Raw genomic sequence first — 21,277 nt, forward strand, 5'->3', positions numbered from 1 at the left:
TAGGTTAGAGAAATTACCCAAATTGGGTCATTATTGGCCCAGCATTTTTTAGAGGGGATCTAAAATCTATGAATAAAAAATATGAGGATAGTAATACTGTATTTCACACACACATAGCATTCATTTATAATAAAAAAAACACTCATGTGAAAAACTGGTGGATATAGCGTTCTGTAAATAAACTCTTCCAAATGTTTAAAAAAAAAACATTTTAGTCATTTAGCAGACGCTCTTATCCAGAGCGACTTACAGTTAGTGAGTGCATAATGTTTTTTAATACCAATGTCTGTTAATGTGTCTCTGTAAGGTCAGCCACCGTTGACATAACCCCTGGGTTGAACCCCCATAAGATACTTTGGTTTCTGTGAGTTAAAATATCAAATCTGTATTCATTTAATTTCTCAAACCAATTAACAGACTTATAAAAATTATATTAGGCCATAGGCAATAAAGTGAAAGCTGACTGCCTTCATGCAGTGACGCTTGCCGTTTAAAAAAGTTAAAAAGCTTGAATATCTGTGATAAAGATATTGCCTACAATTTAAAGAAATAATTACAATAATAGCCTATTCTTGTTGATTTTAATTTTGAGTCTAATGCGATGCTTTTTGCAGTGTTGCCATTGCAGTGTTGTCATTGCAGTGTTGCCATTGCAGTGTTGTCATTCGCCGCAGTTTGTAACCAATAGCCTAAGTGTAGGCAACCCATTTTTAACTAAATTGTCCAAACGTTGGCTCTCTCTCAGGTATAGGTTTTGTTGTAACTTTATCAAATACAGCACATTTGAGATCTATTTTTGTAATGATTTATATATATATAGATATATATAGATATATATTTATATGAATAACATTTCATAAATGAAAGCTATAGACTTAAATAAAAGCGTATTATGATTGTTATTATTATGACTATCCTCATCATCTTACCCTGCGTGTTGGCAGTCTGTTTCGAGGTCCATAGGAGGTCCATTCCTCCAGAGCGGTGTGGCAAGCCCTTGTTCCCCTCCCCGGGTCCAGGCACCGTGATGCCGGGCAGAGCTCTCAGAGACTCTGGGATGAGGCTCTCCAGACTCTCGTTGGCCTGCTGTCTGCGGAGCGCCACCTGAGCCGCCATGACCCGCTGCCTCTCGATGATCAGGATGCATTTCTCGCAGGTGCAGTCCTTGAAGCGGCAGTATCGCTTGTGGCCCTTCAGCCAGGACAGGACGCCGTGGTTCCGGCACCGCGCGCACTTGGGGGTCCTCTGGAGCGGCGCTCGGGCCTGGGTCACCGGGCCCCCCATGTACAGGTAGGGCGATCCGTAGCCATTCATTTCTCACACCGTTAGTCAGCCAGTCAGTCACACACACTCTCACTACTTTATCTCCTCAAAGTGCTATAGGCGCGAGGTGCATCTGATAAGGGCGTGTGCACGCAGGCCGGGCCAGGCAGAGTAGAGTTGTCAGACAGAAGTGAGAGTGAAGAGATCAAATCCTGTCGGTGTTCGCTACACGCTGTCCTGTCTGCATGATAGGAGGTGCTGGTTGGATCCACCTCTACCTCTCCTGTCCCCTGGCAATAAAGACACACGTGCATCAGCCTCCATCTGACACGCAGTTATGGAGGCGAGTAACTAAATACTGTCGCGCATCACTGGTACCCGCTCAACGAATCCTTGGGGAGAGAGAGAGGTAGAGGTTCCATGGTTTCGCAGACTCTAGCGGGACAATGAATGCCACACACTTAATTAAACGTTTACATTGAACGGTTAGTCGTATGGAAGAATGAATACTAGAGTTCATAAATCAGAAGGCGAGGTGCTGATGTGTAGGCCTATGGAATAAGCCTTATTTAACCTAAGTGCAATAAAACGATGCAGCCCAGAAGACAGTTATGTCAGTCTGTTGGGACTGTAGGCTACACGGCATTGACAAAACACACAGCAACAGGGCTCAACATTAAGGATTGTCCGCTTGTCTGGGGCAAGTAAAAAAAATAGTCGGACAACCAGAATATATATTTCAGTTGACGGAATGGACAAGTAAAAAATCACAATATGAAACAATTTCTCCGATCAGAATTGGAATCCTGCAGCGTCGTTGCCGCAGCGCACAGCAGGGCAGGACATGGTTGACATTCTGAGTAAATAGCCTATATTCCTATTTGCTATAACCGATTTCAATTAATATATTATATTTACATAAATCAAGAGAACAATGCAGACAGAGCTAAGAGTCTCACCAAAGTAGCGTAAAATATCTCAGCAAGTTTTAAGTTGTTTTTGAATAACCCAAAAACATGAGAGGCCCAAGGTAATAATGAGAGAGATGGAAGAAACAATTGCAAGACATAAAAATCTAATGATAAATGAGAACAAAAACCTTACAATTGAGCAAAGCGTTATAAAACAGAAATGATTCCTGCATGCGAGGCCAGGTAAAATCCTTCCTTGCCATTACGAACCAAACGGCCAAAAGCCTAATCCTACTAACTGAAATATCATAAAAGTATTAAGAGAAAATAAAGTTATGAAGAGTATTTTTCCAAACTTTTCTAATAAAGTGTTTAATGTCCTAAAGGTTGCAGCTTTTAAATGGGAACAATTATGAACGTCGGAGTCTATGCTATTCTCATTCATACATTTATTTTGAATGACAAATATTTTAGGACACAAGAAGTGAAATTGAGAAAAACAATAACAAGATGGAAAAATCTAATGAGGAGTCAAACGAAAACGTAGGCTACAGCTGAGGAATTCTTATAAAAGAAATGCGTAGTTGGCCTGGGGCTGTTTACATAGTATTCTAGCAATGTGCAACCTGCTACAACGCAGATAGTAGCCCAGGCTTAAGAAGAGATGCGGATGAGGAAAAAATGGGAATCGGTTTATAATTATCCAGTTCTGAGGACAGGAGAGTTGCTCTGCAGCCCTGATGATTCATTGTCCATCACAAGACCAACAGCCAGCGAAGCTCATTAACTGTCGCTTTCTCCATATGCACACTTTGGCAAACACAGACACACAGATAACCAGATAGACATAGGATCCTACACATCTCTATAGTACCACAGATAACCAGATAGACCTAGGATCCTACACATCTCTATAGTACCACATATAACCAGATAGACCTAGGATCCTACACATCTCTATAGTACCACAGATAACCAGATAGACCTAGGATCCTACACATCTCTTTAGTACCACAGATAGACCTAGGATACTACACATCTCTATAGTACCACATATAACCAGATAGACCTAGGATCCTACACATCTCTATAGTACCACAGATAACCAGATAGACCTAGGATCCTACACATCTCTTTAGTACCACAGATAGACCTAGGATACTACACATCTCTATAGTACCACATATAACCAGATAGACCTAGGATCCTACACATCTCTATAGTACCACAGATAGACCTAGGATCCTACACATCTCTTTAGTACCACAGATAACCAGATAGACCTAGGATCCTACACATCTCTATAGTACCACAGATAACCAGATAGACCTAGGATCCTACACATCTCTTTAGTACCACAGATAACCAGATAGACCTAGGATCCTACACATCTCTTTAGTACCACATATAACCAGATAGACCTAGGATCCTACACATCTCTATAGTACCACAGATATAAAAGATTTGTCTCCACTAAATATATTTAGTCAATGTCATGATTCCTCGGCTCTCCAGTAGCACGCCAGCCAGATGCATAGCAGTCTATTTTTTTGTGTGACCTTTTATTGTACATTATTTTGGATGGCCGCGAAGGGCCGATAACACAATCTATGGGCAAGCGCATTCAATTATTTCAGATCCCTCCTATGTATTTCACTCATTTTTTTTTTTTTTGTGGGGACAAGTGACTTCAGCTTTCGGACAAGTAAAAAAATCTGTCCTACTTATCCGAAGGACAAGTGGCAAAAAAAAGCCCTGAGCAATATTGTCTGCATGAAATTACAACAGTGACTATGAAACAATTTGACTACACTCCAAACATCAAAATCAGGTTGGATAAATAGTTTTAGAGGTGTTGACATCACTCAAAGCTCACAGAGCAGCATGGAGTGTAGGCCTGTACTCAGGTGTATATGGTATCGGATTGAAAGTATGTTTACAGTAAGCTGTAAGGGTTCGTACAGCCCAACCCTGTCTCTGCGTGGCTGTTTGGTTATTTCACCGGCTTCTCTTTGGCGCTATTTATGTAATGAAATTCTGAGCAGTAATTTTCATCATTATATTTAATTAATTCACACCAAATATAATGGACCGACATCCGTTCGTTCTCACCATTAAACACAATCTAGTCCTATATGGACTTAATGATGTAGGGTATTAAAATCCCTCTGCTGATCTGATGTGCCCCCCCTAGCCTCGGCTCATAGCGGCAGGCCATAGAAACACAACACCGGACACCCCCGTGTCACATTTCTGACCGTAAAAAGGTTTATTCAAGCAAATAATGGGATCAGAGGCACGCGGCTCTGAGAACGGAGGCCCTGGTAAACTCACCGCATGGACCCTGTCTCGGGGGCTATTAAGCTTTTAATTAGAACGGGCAGAGCAGAGTGAATGGAACCTCAAGGTGACGGATAGAACGCAGCGCAGGGCCGCAGTCTCAACCGGAGACGGAGTGGGAGGAGAGATATGCTGCGACTATGGATGGTTAGTCATGGTTAGTAGAGCGTGAAAATGCACAATAATAAAAAAAAATATATATAAATATATCTGCTCCCCTCTAAATGTGAAAAAGCAATTGACATGAACCTTTATTAGCGAATATATTTTAATAGTCATTGACATGAATGTGTGGATTTCAACTATAATAACAGGCCTATTATTGAACATTATTATTTCTATTAGGACTAATTTTGAGTTGGGATTTTTATTTATTTTTTAAATCCAGAGAGGAGGGGTAAACAGAAAACAATTAACTGATTCAACTTTTAATTCAAATTAAAATAGTTAAAATGCTAAATAAGGGTGACTTGTGTTGGAAGTAACATGCAGTCCAGCCAAACACAGTTAATTAAGTCTACATTATATTAACGTCACATCTGAACACAATAATGCAAGGCCCACAAACAGACCTACAAACTGAATCCCTGTAACATTAGATTTGTTTTGGTTTGAATGTGATTTCTTATGTCATGAAAATCCGTAACCTACTGTGAAACCTAGGCCTACTACACAGTCTCAGCCCTACTTGACATAACTGAAAATGTTAAGGCAGCCGGTCAATTCTAAATATAAGTGCAGCATTTTTATGTTATAAGTTATTTTGTATTTGTATTTATTATATCAATAAGGAAATCAAGTTGATTTAACAAAAATGAAATATTTAAGCCTACATTGTAATGTATAAATTCATACAACTTAACATTTTAAGAAACCGGCTGAAATACAACATTTATTTAGACTGAGGGCTGCTGGGCTGTAGGACCTTTCACACAGAAGACAGATCCACTTGACTAGATCCACTTCACCAGATCCACTTGACCAGATCCACTTCAACAGATCCACTCCACCAGATCCATTTAACCAGATCCACTCGACCAGATCCACTTGACCAGATCCACTCCACCAGATCCACTTCACCAGATCCACTCCACCAGATCCCCTTCACCAAATCCACTTCACCAGATCCACTTCACCAGATCCACTTGACTAGATCCACTTCACCAGATCCACTTCACCACATCCACTCCATTAGATCCGTTTCACCAGATCCACTTCACCAGATCCACTTGACCAGATCCACTCCACCAGATCCACTTGACCAGATCCACTTGACCAGATCCACTTGACCAGATCCATTCCACCAGATCCACTTCACCAGATCCACTTGACCAGATCCACTTCACCAGATCCACTCCACCAGATCCACTTCACCAGATCCACTCCACCAGATCCACTTGACCAGATCCACTCCACCAGATCCACTTGACCAGATCCTCTCCACCAGATCCACTCTACCAGATCCACTTGACCAGATCCACTTGACCAGATCCACTTAACCAGATCCACTTGACCAGATCCACTTCACCAGATCTACTCCACTAGATCCACTTCACCAGATCCACTCCACCAGATCCACTTGACCAGATCCTCTCCACCAGATCCACTCTACCAGATCCACTTCACCAGATCCACTCCACCAGATCCACTTGACCAGATCCTCTCCACCAGATCCACTCCACCAGATCCACTCCACCAGATCCACTTGACCAGATCCACTTGACCAGATCCACTTCACCAGATCACCAGATCACCAGATCCACTTCACCAGTCACAGCATCTGTTAAAAGAGACTGCAGAGGAGTTAGCTGGATGTTCCATTCACCCTATGGCCTCCCTCCCTCCCTCCCTCCCTCCCTCCCTCCTCCCTCCCTCCCTCCCTCCTCCTCCCTCCCTCCCTCCCTCCTCCTCCCTCCCTCCCTCCTCCCCCCCTCCTCCATCCATCCCTCCATCCATCTCCCCAGCACCTCCCTCCCTGTCACTGCACTCCTCCCACCCTATAGCCACAATTGGAGATGATAGAGTCCCAACCAATGATTAAACAGTAATATGGATTTCTATGGTCACCACCCACTCTATAGTCTATAGACTGAATACAGACTGGACCCAGTCACAGCATGTATGTTAAAGAGACTGAATACAGACTGGACCCAGTCACAGCATGTATGTTAAAGAGACTGAATACAGACTGGACCCAGTCACAGCATGTATGTTAAAGAGACTGAATACAGACTGGACCCAGTCACAGCATGTATGTTAAAGAGACTGAATACAGACTGGACCCAGTCACAGCATGTATGTTAAAGAGACTGAATACAGACTGGACCCAGTCACAGCATGTATGTTAAAGAGACTGAATACAGACTGGACCCAGTCACAGCATGTATGTTAAAGAGACTGAATACAGACTGGACCCAGTCACAGCATGTATGTTAAAGAGACTGAATACAGACTGGACCCAGTCACAGCATGTATGTTAAAGAGACTGAATACAGACTGGACCCAGTCACAGCATGTATGTTAAAGAGACTGAATATGGGGGAGGCAGGTAGCTTAGTGGTTAAGAGCGTTGTGCCAGTAACCGAAAGTTCGCTGGTTCTAATCTCCGAGCCAACTAAGTGAAAAATCGGTCGATGTGCCCTTGAGCAAGGCACTTAACCCTAATTGCTCCTGTAAGTCACTCTGGATAAGAGTGTCTGCTAAATGACTAAAATGTAAATGTAAAAAATGAATACAGACTGGACCCAGTCACAGCATGTCTGTTAAAAGAGACTGAATACAGACTGGACCCAGTCACAGCATGTCTGTTAAAAGAGACTGAATACAGACTGGACCCAGTCACAGCATGTCTGTTAAAAGAGACTGAATACAGACTGGACCCAGTCACAGCATGTATGTTAAAAGAGACTGAATACAGACTGGACCCAGTCACAGCATGTATGTTAAAGAGACTGAATACAGACTGGACCCAGTCACAGCATGTATGTTAAAGAGACTGAATACAGACTGGACCCAGTCACAGCATGTCTGTTAAAAGAGACTGAATACAGACTGGACCCAGTCACAGCATGTCTGTTAAAGAGACTGAATACAGACTGGACCCAGTCACAGCATGTCTGTTAAAGAGACTGAATACAGACTGGACCCAGTCACAGCATGTCTGTTAAAGAGACTGAATACAGACTGGACCCAGTCACAGCATGTATGTTAAAGAGACTGAATACAGACTGGACCCAGTCACAGCATGTCTGTTAAAGAGACTGAATACAGACTGGACCCAGTCACAGCATGTATGTTAAAGAGACTGAATACAGACTGGACCCAGTCACAGCATGTATGTTAAAGAGACTGAATACAGACTGGACCCAGTCACAGCATGTCTGTTAAAAGAGACTGAATACAGACTGGACCCAGTCACAGCATGTCTGTTAAAGAGACTGAATACAGACTGGACCCAGTCACAGCATGTATGTTAAAGAGACTGAATACAGACTGGACCCAGTCACAGCATGTATGTTAAAGAGACTGAATACAGACTGGACCCAGTCACAGCATGTCTGTTAAAAGAGACTGAATACAGACTGGACCCAGTCACAGCATGTCTGTTAAAAGAGACTGAATACAGACTGGACCCCAGTCACAGCATGTCTGTTAAAAGAGACTGAATACAGACTGGACCCAGTCACAGCATGTCTGTTAAAGAGACTGAATACAGACTGGACCCAGTCACAGCATGTCTGTTAAAAGAGACTGAATACAGACTGGACCCAGTCACAGCATGTCTGTTAAAAGAGACTGAATACAGACTGGACCCAGTCACAGCATGTCTGTTAAAGAGACTGAATACAGACTGGACCCAGTCACAGCATGTCTGTTAAAAGAGACTGAATACAGACTGGACCCAGTCACAGCATGTCTGTTAAAAGAGACTGAATACAGACTGGACCCAGTCACAGCATGTCTGTTAAAAGAGACTGAATACAGACTGGACCCAGTCACAGCATGTCTGTTAAAAGAGACTGAATACAGACTGGACCCAGTCACAGCATGTCTGTTAAAGAGACTGAATACAGACTGGACCCAGTCACAGCATGTCTGTTAAAAGAGACTGAATACAGACTGGACCCAGTCACAGCATGTCTGTTAGAAAGAGACTGAATACAGACTGGACCCAGTCACAGCATGTCTGTTAAAAGAGACTGTGAATACAGACTGGACCCAGTCACAGCATGTCTGTTAAAAGAGACTGAATACAGACTGGACCCAGTCACAGCATGTCTGTTAAAAGAGACTGAATACAGACTGGACCCAGTCACAGCATGTCTGTTAAAAGAGACTGAATACAGACTGGACCCAGTCACAGCATGTCTGTTAAAAGAGACTGAATACAGACTGGACCCAGTCACAGCATGTCTGTTAAAAGAGACTGAATACAGACTGGACCCAGTCACAGCATGTCTGTTAAAAGAGACTGAATACAGACTGGACCCAGTCACAGCATGTCTGTTAAAGAGACTGAATACAGACTGGACCCAGTCACAGCATGTCTGTTAAAAGAGACTGAATACAGACTGGACCCAGTCACAGCATGTCTGTTAAAAGAGACTGAATACAGACTGGACCCAGTCACAGCATGTCTGTTAAAAGAGACTGAATACAGACTGGACCCAGTCACAGCATGTCTGTTAAAAGAGACTGAATACAGACTGGACCCAGTCACAGCATGTCTGTTAAAGAGACTGAATACAGACTGGACCCAGTCACAGCATGTCTGTTAAAGAGACTGAATACAGACTGGACCCAGTCACAGCATGTCTGTTAAAGAGACTGAATACAGACTGGACCCAGTCACAGCATGTCTGTTAAAGAGACTGAATACAGACTGGACCCAGTCACAGCATGTCTGTTAAAAGAGACTGAATACAGACTGGACCCAGTCACAGCATGTCTGTTAAAAGAGACTGAATACAGACTGGACCCAGTCACAGCATGTCTGTTAAAAGAGACTGAATACAGACTGGACCCAGTCACAGCATGTCTGTTAAAAGAGACTGAATACAGACTGGACCCAGTCACAGCATGTCTGTTAAAAGAGACTGAATACAGACTGGACCCAGTCACAGCATGTCTGTTAAAGAGACTGAATACAGACTGGACCCAGTCACAGCATGTCTGTTAAAGAGACTGAATACAGACTGGACCCAGTCACAGCATGTCTGTTAAAAGAGACTGAATACAGACTGGACCCAGTCACAGCATGTCTGTTAAAGAGACTGAATACAGACTGGACCCAGTCACAGCATGTCTGTTAAAAGAGACTGAATACAGACTGGACCCAGTCACAGCATGTCTGTTAAAAGAGACTGAATACAGACTGGACCCAGTCACAGCATGTCTGTTAAAAGAGACTGAATACAGACTGGACCCAGTCACAGCATGTCTGTTAAAGAGACTGAATACAGACTGGACCCAGTCACAGCATGTCTGTTAAAGAGACTGAATACAGACTGGACCCAGTCACAGCATGTCTGTTAAAAGAGACTGAATACAGACTGGACCCAGTCACAGCATGTCTGTTAAAGAGACTGAATACAGACTGGACCCAGTCACAGCATGTCTGTTAAAGAGACTGAATACAGACTGGACCCAGTCACAGCATGTCTGTTAAAGAGACTGAATACAGACTGGACCCAGTCACAGCATGTCTGTTAAAAGAGACTGAATACAGACTGGACCCAGTCACAGCATGTCTGTTAAAGAGACTGAATACAGACTGGACCCAGTCACAGCATGTCTGTTAAAAGAGACTGAATACAGACTGGACCCAGTCACAGCATGTCTGTTAAAAGAGACTGAATACAGACTGGACCCAGTCACAGCATGTCTGTTAAAAGAGACTGAATACAGACTGGACCCAGTCACAGCATGTCTGTTAAAAGAGACTGAATACAGACTGGACCCAGTCACAGCATGTCTGTTAAAAGAGACTGAATACAGACTGGACCCAGTCACAGCATGTCTGTTAAAAGAGACTGAATACAGACTGGACCCAGTCACAGCATGTCTGTTAAAGAGACTGAATACAGACTGGACCCAGTCACAGCATGTCTGTTAAAGAGACTGAATACAGACTGGACCCAGTCACAGCATGTCTGTTAAAAGAGACTGAATACAGACTGGACCCAGTCACAGCATGTCTGTTAAAGAGACTGAATACAGACTGGACCCAGTCACAGCATGTCTGTTAAAAGAGACTGAATACAGACTGGACCCAGTCACAGCATGTCTGTTAAAGAGACTGAATACAGACTGGACCCAGTCACAGCATGTCTGTTAAAAGAGACTGAATACAGACTGGACCCAGTCACAGCATGTCTGTTAAAGAGACTGAATACAGACTGGACCCAGTCACAGCATGTCTGTTAAAAGAGACTGAATACAGACTGGACCCAGTCACAGCATGTCTGTTAAAGAGACTGAATACAGACTGGACCCAGTCACAGCATGTCTGTTAAAGAGACTGAATACAGACTGGACCCAGTCACAGCATGTCTGTTAAAGAGACTGAATACAGACTGGACCCAGTCACAGCATGTCTGTTAAAGAGACTGAATACAGACTGGACCCAGTCACAGCATGTCTGTTAAAGAGACTGAATACAGACTGGACCCAGTCACAGCATGTCTGTTAAAGAGACTGAATACAGACTGGACCCAGTCACAGCATGTCTGTTAAAGAGACTGAATACAGACTGGACCCAGTCACAGCATGTCTGTTAAAGAGACTGAATACAGACTGGACCCAGTCACAGCATGTCTGTTAAAGAGACTGAATACAGACTGGACCCAGTCACAGCATGTCTGTTAAAGAGACTGAATACAGACTGGACCCAGTCACAGCATGTCTGTTAAAGAGACTGAATACAGACTGGACCCAGTCACAGCATGTCTGTTAAAGAGACTGAATACAGACTGGACCCAGTCACAGCATGTCTGTTAAAGAGACTGAATACAGACTGGACCCAGTCACAGCATGTCTGTTAAAGAGACTGAATACAGACTGGACCCAGTCACAGCATGTCTGTTAAAGAGACTGAATACAGACTGGACCCAGTCACAGCATGTCTGTTAAAGAGACTGAATACAGACTGGACCCAGTCACAGCATGTCTGTTAAAGAGACTGAATACAGACTGGACCCAGTCACAGCATGTCTGTTAAAGAGACTGAATACAGACTGGACCCAGTCACAGCATGTCTGTTAAAGAGACTGAATACAGACTGGACCCAGTCACAGCATGTCTGTTAAAGAGACTGAATACAGACTGGACCCAGTCACAGCATGTCTGTTAAAGAGACTGAATACAGACTGGACCCAGTCACAGCATGTCTGTTAAAGAGACTGAATACAGACTGGACCCAGTCACAGCATGTCTGTTAAAGAGACTGAATACAGACTGGACCCAGTCACAGCATGTCTGTTAAAGAGACTGAATACAGACTGGACCCAGTCACAGCATGTCTGTTAAAGAGACTGAATACAGACTGGACCCAGTCACAGCATGTCTGTTAAAGAGACTGAATACAGACTGGACCCAGTCACAGCATGTCTGTTAAAGAGACTGAATACAGACTGGACCCAGTCACAGCATGTCTGTTAAAGAGACTGAATACAGACTGGACCCAGTCACAGCATGTCTGTTAAAGAGACTGAATACAGACTGGACCCAGTCACAGCATGTCTGTTAAAGAGACTGAATACAGACTGGACCCAGTCACAGCATGTCTGTTAAAGAGACTGAATACAGACTGGACCCAGTCACAGCATGTCTGTTAAAGAGACTGAATACAGACTGGACCCAGTCACAGCATGTCTGTTAAAGAGACTGAATACAGACTGGACCCAGTCACAGCATGTCCGGTTAAAGAGACTGAATACAGACTGGACCCAGTCACAGCATGTCTGTTAAAGAGACTGAATACAGACTGGACCCAGTCACAGCATGTCTGTTAAAGAGACTGAATACAGACTGGACCCAGTCACAGCATGTCTGTTAAAGAGACTGAATACAGACTGGACCCAGTCACAGCATGTCTGTTAAAGAGACTGAATACAGACTGGACCCAGTCACAGCATGTCTGTTAAAGAGACTGAATACAGACTGGACCCAGTCACAGCATGTCTGTTAAAGAGACTGAATACAGACTGGACCCAGTCACAGCATGTCTGTTAAAGAGACTGAATACAGACTGGACCCAGTCACAGCATGTCTGTTAAAGAGACTGAATACAGACTGGACCCAGTCACAGCATGTCTGTTAAAGAGACTGAATACAGACTGGACCCAGTCACAGCATGTCTGTTAAAGAGACTGAATACAGACTGGACCCAGTCACAGCATGTCTGTTAAAGAGACTGAATACAGACTGGACCCAGTCACAGCATGTCTGTTAAAGAGACTGAATACAGACTGGACCCAGTCACAGCATGTCTGTTAAAGAGACTGAATACAGACTGGACCCAGTCACAGCATGTCTGTTAAAGAGACTGAATACAGACTGGACCCAGTCACAGCATGTCTGTTAAAGAGACTGAATACAGACTGGACCCAGTCACAGCATGTATGTTAAAGAGACTGAATACAGACTGGACCCAGTCACAGCATGTCTGTTAAAGAGACTGAATACAGACTGGACCCAGTCACAGCATGTCTGTTAAAGAGACTGAATACAGACTGGACCCAGTCACAGCATGTATGTTAAAGAGACTGAATACAGACTGGACCCAGTCACAGCATGTATGTTAAAGAGACTGAATACAGACTGGACCCAGTCACAGCATGTCTGTTAAAGAGACTGAATACAGACTGGACCCAGTCACAGCATGTCTGTTAAAAGAGACTGAATACAGACTGGACCCAGTCACAGCATGTCTGTTAAAGAGACTGAATACAGACTGGACCCAGTCACAGCATGTCTGTTAAAGAGACTGAATACAGACTGGACCCAGTCACAGCATGTCTGTTAAAGAGACTGAATACAGACTGGACCCAGTCACAGCATGTCTGTTAAAGAGACTGAATACAGACTGGACCCAGTCACAGCATGTCTGTTAAAGAGACTGAATACAGACTGGACCCAGTCACAGCATGTCTGTTAAAGAGACTGAATACAGACTGGACCCAGTCACAGCATGTCTGTTAAAGAGACTGAATACAGATCCACTTTACCAGTCTTATTTAGTTTAAGTTCTATAAAAACATTTCACTTTAGTTTTAGTTTTAATGTTTGGTCTAGGGGTTTGAAAGTATAAACACTACAAGTTTCAATGAAATTTGGATTGTGAATTTAAAGGGGGGGTTACAAAAAAATAAAATAACATTGCTGTTAACCAGACAATAGGCTATAAAGGCCTGGGGAAAGTTCTGGAACTTAAATTAAACTAGAGAGGATATGAACTTTAGGCAACTTGCAATAGACATTGTGAGATCCGGAATATCAAGACATACTGCAGGCACATGGTTAGTCAGTCTGCCCCTCCACATGGTTCTGTCAGTCTGCCCCCTCCACATGGTTCTGTCAGTCTGCCCCCTCCACATGGTTCCGTCAGTCTGCCCCCTCCACATGGTTCTGTCAGTCTGCCCCCTCCACATGGTTCCTTCAGTCTGCCCCCTCCACATGGTTCTGTCAGTCTGCCCCTCCACATGGTTCTGTCAGTCTGCCCCTACATGGTTCTGTCAGTCTGCCCCTCCACATGGTTCTGTCAGTCTGCCCCCTCCACATGGTTCCTTCAGTCTGCCCCCTCCACATGGTTCTTTGTGTCTGCCCCCTCCACATGGTTCTATCAGTCTGCCCTCTCCACATGGTTCTTTCTGCCTGCCCCCTCCACATGGTTCTTTCTGTCTGCCCCCTGCACATGGTTCTGTCAGTCTGCCCCTTCCACATGGTTCTGCCTGTCTGCCCCCTCCACATGGTTCTGTCAGTCTGCCACCTCCACGTGGTTCTGTCAGCCTGCCCCATCCACATGGTTCTGTCTGCCTGCCCCCTCCACACGGTTCTTTATGTCTGCCCCCTCCACATGGTTCTGTCAGCCTGCCCCATCCACATGGTTCTGTCTGCCTGCCCCCTCCACACGGTTCTTTATGTCTGCCCCCTCCACATGGTTCTTTGTGTCTGCCCCCTCCACATGGTTCTATCAGTCTGCCCCCTCCAAATGGTTCTGTCAGTCTGCCCCCTCCACATGGTTCTGTCAGTCTGCCCTCTCCACATGGTTCTTTCTGTCTGCCCCCTGCACATGGTTCTGTCAGTCTGCCCCCTCCACATGGTTCTGCCTGTCTGCCCCCTCCACATGGTTCTGTCAGTCTGCCACCTCCAAGTGGTTCTGTCAGCCTGCCCCATCCACATGGTTCTGTCTGCCTGCCCCCTCCACATGGTTCTTTATGTCTGCCCCCTCCACATGGTTCTGTCTGTCTGCCCCCTCCACATGGTTCTGTCTGCCTGCCCCCTCCACATGGTTCTGTCTGCCTGCCCCCTCCACATGGTTATTTCTGTCTGCCCCCTCCACATGGTTCTGTCAGTCTGCCCCTCCACATGGTACTGTCAGTCTGCCCTCCACATGGTTCTGTCAGTCTGCCCCCTCCACATGGTTCCTTCAGTCTGCTCCCTCCACATGGTTCTGTCAGTCTGCCCCCTCCACATGGTACTGTCAGTCTGCCCCCTCCACATGGTTCTGTCAGTCTGCCCCCTCCACATGGTTCCTTCAGTCTGCTCCCTCCACATGGTTCTTTCTGTCTGCCCCCTCCACATGGTTCCATCTGTCTGCCCCCTCCACATGGTTCTGTCTGCCCCCTCCGCATGGTTCTGTCAGTCTAACCCCTCCACATGGTTCTGTCTTCCTGCCCCCTCCACATAGTTATTTCTGTCTGCCCCCTCTACATGGTTCTGTCTGTCTGCCCCCTCTACATGGTTCCATCTGTCTGCCCCCTCCACATGGTTCTGCCTGCCCCCTCCACACGGTTCTTTATGTCTTCCACCTCCACATGGTTCTGTCAGCCTGCCCCCTCCACATGGTTCTGCCTGTCTGCCCCCTCCACATGTTTCTGTCAGTCTGCCCCCTCCAAATGTTTCTATCAGTCTGCCCCCTCCACATGGTTCTGTCTGCCCCTTTAACATGGTTATTTCTGCCAGCCCCGTCCACATGGTTCTGTCTGCCTGCCCCCTCCACATGGTTATTTCTGCCTGCCCCCTCCACATGGTTCCTTCAGTCTGCCCCCTCCACATGGTTCTGTCAGTCTGCCCCTCCACATGGTTCTGTCAGTCTGCCCCTTCCACATGGCTCTGTCTGCCTGCCCCCTCCACATGGTTCTGTCTGCCTGCCTCCTCCACATGGTTCTTTGTCTGCCCCCTCCACATGGTTCTTTCTGTCTGCCCCCTCCACATGGTTATTTCTGTCTGCCCCCTCCACATGGTTCTTTCTGCCTGCTCCCTCAACATGGTTCTTTCTGCCCAATCCTCATGGTTCTTTCTGTCTGCCCCCTCCACATGGTTCTGTCTGCCCCCTCCACATGGTTCTTTCTGTCTGTCCCCTCCACATGGTTCTGTCTGCCTGCCCCTCCACATGGTTCCTTCTGCCTGCCCCCTCCACATGGTTCTTTCTGCCTGCCCCCTCCACATGGTTCTGCCTGCCCCCTCCACATGGTTCTGTCTGCCTGCCCTCTCCACATGGTTCTGTCTGCCTGCCCCCTCCACATGGTTCTGTCTGCCCACTCCACATGGATCTTTCTGCCGGCTCCCTCCACATGGTTCTTTCTGATCATCCACATGGTTCTTTCTGTCTGACCCCTCCACATGGTTCTGTCTGCCTGCCCCCTCCACATGGTTCTGTCTGCCTGCCCCCTCCACATGGTTCTTTTTGTCTGCCCCTCCACATGGTTCTTTCTGTCTGCCTCCTCCACATGGTTCTTTCTGTCTGACCCCTCCACATGTTTTTTTTGCATCCTATTCCACATGGTTCTGCCTTCCCCCTCCATATGGTTCTTTCTGTCTGCCCCCTCCACAGGGTTCTGTCTGCCCCCTCGTCATGGATCATTCTGCCTGCTCACTCCACATGGGTCTTTCTGCCCAATCCACATGGTTCTGTCTGTCTGCCCCCTCCACATGATTCTTTCTGCCTGCCCCCTCCACATGGTTCTGTCTGCCTGCCCCCTCCACATGGTTCTGTCTGTCTGCCCCCTACACATGGTTCTGTCTGTCTTCCACCTCCACATGGTTCTGTCAGCCTGCCCCCTCCACATGGTTCTGCCTGTCTGCCCCCTCCACATGTTTCTGTCAGTCTGCCCCCTCCAAATGTTTCTATCAGTCTGCCCCTCCAAATGGTTCTGTCTGCCCCTTTAACATGGTTATTTCTGCCAGCCCCGTCCACATGGTTCTGTCTGCCTGCCCCCTCCACATGGTTATTTCTGCCTGCCCCCTCCACATGGTTATATCTGCCTGCCCCCTCCACATGGTTCCTTCAGTCTGCCCCCTCCACATGGTTCCTTCTGTCTCCCCCTCCACATGGTTCTGTCAGTCTGCCCCCTCCACATGGTTCTGTCAGTCTGCCCCTTCCACATGGCTCTGTCTGCCTGCCCCCTCCACATGGTTCTGTCTGCCTGCCCCCTCCACATGGTTATTTCTGCCTGCCCCCTCCACATGGTTCCTTCAGTCTGCCCCCTCCACATGGTTCTTTCTGCCTGCCCCCTCCACATGGTTATTTCTGCCTGCCCCCTCCACATGGTTCTTTCTGTCTGCCCCCTCCACATGGTTCTGTCTGCCCCCTCCACATGGATCTTTCTGCCTGCCCCTCAACATGGTTCCTTCTGCCTGCCCCCTCCACATGGTTCTTTCTGCCTGCTCCCTCCACATGGTTCTTTCTGTCTGCCCCCTCCACATGGTTCTGTCTGCCCCCTCCACATGGTTCTTTCTGTCTGCCCCCTCCACATGGTTCTTTCTGCCTGCCCCTCCACATGGTTGCTTCTGCCTGCCCCCTCCACATGGTTCCTTCTGCCTGCCCCCTCCACATGGTTCTTTCTGCCTGCCCCCTTCACATGGTTCTTTCTGTCTGCCCCCTCCACATGGTTCTTTCTGCCTGCCCCCTCCACATGGTTCGTTCTGCCTGCCCCCTCCACATGGTTCTTTCTGCCTGCTCCACATGGTTCTTTCTGTCTGCCCCCTCCACATGGTTCTGCCTGCCCCCTCCACATGGATCTTTTTGCCTGCCCCCTACACATGGTTCTTTCTACCTGCCCCCTCCACATGGTTCTGTCTGTCTGCCCCCTCCACATGGTTCTGTCTGTCTGCCCACTCCACATGGTTCTTTCTGTCTGCCCCCTCCACATGGTTCTGTCTGCCTGCCCCCTCCACATGGTTCTGTCTGTCGGCCCCCTCCACATGGTTCTTTCTACCTGCCCCCCTCCACATGGTTCTGTCTGTCTGCCCCCTCCACATGGTTCTTTCTACCTTCCCCCTCCACATGGTTCTGTCTGTCTGCCCTCCACATGGTTCTTTCTGCCTGCCCCCTCCACATGGTTCTGTCAGTCTGTCCCCTCCACATGGTTATTTCTGCCAGCCCCGTACACATGGTTCTTTCTGTCTGCCCCTTCCACATGGTTTTGTCTGCCCCCTCCAAATGGTTCTTTCTGTCTGCCCCCTCCACATGGTTCTTTCTGCCTGCCCCTCCACATTGTTCCTTCTGCCTGCACCCTCCACATGGTTCTTTCTGCCTGCCCCCTCCACATGGTTATGCCTGCACCCTCCACATGGTTCTTTCTGTCTGCACCCTCCACATGGTTCTTTCTGCCTGCCCCCTCCACATGGTTATGCCTGCACCCTCCACATGGTTCTTTCTGTCTGCACCCTCCACATGGTTCTTTCTGCCTGCCCCCTCCACATGGTTATGCCTGCACCCTCCACATGGTTCTTTCTGCCTGCCCCCCCCACATGGTTCTTTCTGCCTGCACCCTCCACATGGTTCTTTCTGCCTGCCCTCCACATGGTTATGCCTGCACCCTCCACATGGTTATTTCTGTCTGCCCCCTCCACATGGTTCTGTCTGCCTTCCCGCCTCCACATGGTTCTTTCTGTCTGCCCCCTCCACATGGTTCTCTCTGTCTGCCCCTCCACATGGTTCTTTCTGCCTGCCCCCCCACATGGTTATGTCTGCCTGCCCTCTCCAAATGGTTATTTCTGTCTGCCCCCTCAACATGGTTCTTTCTGCCATCCCCCTCCACATGTTCTGCCTGCCCCCTCCACATGGTTCGTTCTGCCTGCCCCCTCCACATGGTTCTTTCTACCTGCTCCACATGGTTCTTTCTGTCTGCCCCCCACATGGTTCTGCCTGCCCCCTCCACATGGATCTTTTTGCCTGCCCCCTACACATGGTTCTTTCTACCTGCCCCCTCCACATGGTTCTGTCTGTCTGCCCCCTCCACATGGTTCTGTCTGTCTGCCCGTTCCACATGGTTCTTTCTGTCTGCCCCCTCCAGATGGTTCTGTCTGCCTGCCCCCTCCACATGGTTCTGTCTGTGGGCCCCCTCCACATGGTTCTTTCTACCTGCCCCCTCCACATGGTTCTGTCTGTCTGCCCCCTCCACATGGTTCTTTCTACCTGCCCCCTCCACATGGTTCTGTCTGTCTGCCCCCTTCACATGGTTCTTTCTGCCTGCCCCCTCCACATGGTTCTGTCAGTCTGTCCCCTCCACATGGTTATTTCTGCCAGCCCCGTACACATGGTTCTTTCTGTCTGCCCTTCACATGGTTTTGTCTGCCCCCTCCAAATGGTTCTTTCTGTCTGCCCCCTCCACATGGTTCTTTCTGCCTGCCCCCTCCACATTGTTCCTTCTGCCTGCACCCTCCACATGGTTCTTTCTGCCTGCCCCCTCCACATGGTTATGCCTGCACCCTCCACATGGTTCTTTCTGTCTGCACCCTCCACATGGTTCTTTCTGCCTGCCCTCCACATGGTTATGCCTGCACCCTCCACATGGTTCTTTCTGTCTGCACCCTCCACATGGTTCTTTCTGCCTGCCCCCTCCACATGGTTATGCCTGCACCCTCCACATGGTTCTTTCTGCCTGCCCCCTCCACATGGTTCTTTCTGCCTGCACCCTCCACATGGTTCTTTCTGCCTGCCCCTCCACATGGTTATGCCTGCACCCTCCACATGGTTATTTCTGTCTGCCCCCTCCACATGGTTCTGTCTGCCTTCCCGCTCCACATGGTTCTTTCTGTCTGCCCCCTCCACATGGTTCTCTCTGTCTGCCCCCTCCACATGGTTCTTTCTGCCTGCCCCTCCACATGGTTATGTCTGCCTGCCCTCTCCAAATGGTTATTTCTGTCTGCCCCCTCAACATGGTTCTTTCTGCCATCCCCCTCCACATGTTCTGCCTGCTCCCTCCACATGGTTCTTTCTGCCTGCCCCCTCCACATGGTTCTGCCTTCCCCCTCCACATGGTTCTGTCTGCCCCCTCCACATGGTTCTTTCTGCCTGCCCCCTCCACATGGTTATTTCTGCCTGCCCCCTCCACATGGTTCTGTCTGTCTACCCCCTCCATATTGTTCTTTCTGCCTGCCCCCTCCACATGGTTCTGTCTGCCTTCCCCCTCCACATGGTTCTTTCTGTCTGCCCCCTCCACATGGTTCTTTCTGTCTGCCCCCTCCACATGGTTCTCTCTGTCTGCCCCCTCCACATGGTTCTTTCTTCCTGCCCCCTCCACATGGTTCTGTCTGTCTACCCCCTCCATATTGTTCTTTCTGCCTGCCCCCTCCACATGGTTCTGTCTGCCTTCCCCCTCCACATGGTTCTTTCTGTCTGCCCCCTCCACATGGTTCTCTCTGCCTGTCCCCTCCACATGGTTCTTTCTGCCTGCCCCTCCAAATGGTTCTGCCTGCCTGCCCCCTCCAAATGGTTATTTCTGTCTGCCCCCTCAACATGGTTCTTTCTGCCATCCCCCTCCACATGTTCTGCCTGCTCCCTCCACATGGTTCTTTCTGTCTGCACCCTCCACATGGTTCTTTCTGTCTGCCCCCTCCACATGGTTCTTTCTGCCTGCCCCCTCCACATGGTTCTTTCTGTCTGCCCCCTCCACATGGTTCTGCCTTCCCTCCACATGGTTCTTTCTGCCTGCCCCCTCCACATGGTTCTGCCTGCCCCCCCACATAGTTCTGTCAGTCTGCCCCCTCCACATGGTTATTTCTGCCAGCCCCGTCCACATGGTTCTTTCTGTCTGCCCCTTCCACATGGTTTTGTCTGCCCCCTCCAAATGTTTCTTTCTGCCTGCTCCACATGGTTCTTTCTGTCTGCCCCCTCCACATGGTTCTGTCTGTCCCTCCACATGGTTCTTTCTGTCTGACCCCTCCACATGGTTCTGTCAGTCTGCCCCCTCCACATGGTTCTTTCTGCCTGCCCTCTCCACATGGTTCTTTCTGCCTGCCCCCTCCACATGGTTCTTTCTGTCTGCCCCCTCCACATGGTTCTGTCTGCCCCCTCTACATGGTTATTTCTGTCTGCCCCCTCCACATGGTTCTGTCTGCCACCTCCACATGGTTCTTTCTGTCTGCCCCCTCCACATGGTTCTGTCAGCCCCCTCCAAATGGTTATTTGTGCCTGCCCCCTCCACATGGTTATTTCTGTCTGCCCCCTACACACGGTTCTTTCTGCCTGCCCCCTCCAGATGGTTCTTTCTGCCTGCCCAGTCCACATGGTTCTTTCTGCCTGCCCCCTCCACATG

The 21,277-nt window shown here is 47.9% G+C and overlaps 1 protein-coding gene across 1 annotated transcript; it reads right to left on the bottom strand.

Moving 5' to 3' along the window:
- Positions 1 to 929: 929 nt before the first annotated feature.
- LOC123488303 (doublesex- and mab-3-related transcription factor 3-like) lies at positions 930 to 1,576 on the bottom strand (the record flags this gene model as incomplete). Its single annotated transcript, XM_045219215.1, has 1 exon — positions 930 to 1,576. A coding segment is annotated over exon 1 (385 nt), but the record flags the coding sequence as incomplete, so codon positions are not given.
- Positions 1,577 to 21,277: the final 19,701 nt, after the last annotated feature.

Source organism: Coregonus clupeaformis, unplaced genomic scaffold (genome assembly GCF_020615455.1).
Source record: "Coregonus clupeaformis isolate EN_2021a unplaced genomic scaffold, ASM2061545v1 scaf2141, whole genome shotgun sequence".
Lineage (NCBI taxonomy): Eukaryota > Metazoa > Chordata > Actinopteri > Salmoniformes > Salmonidae > Coregonus > Coregonus clupeaformis.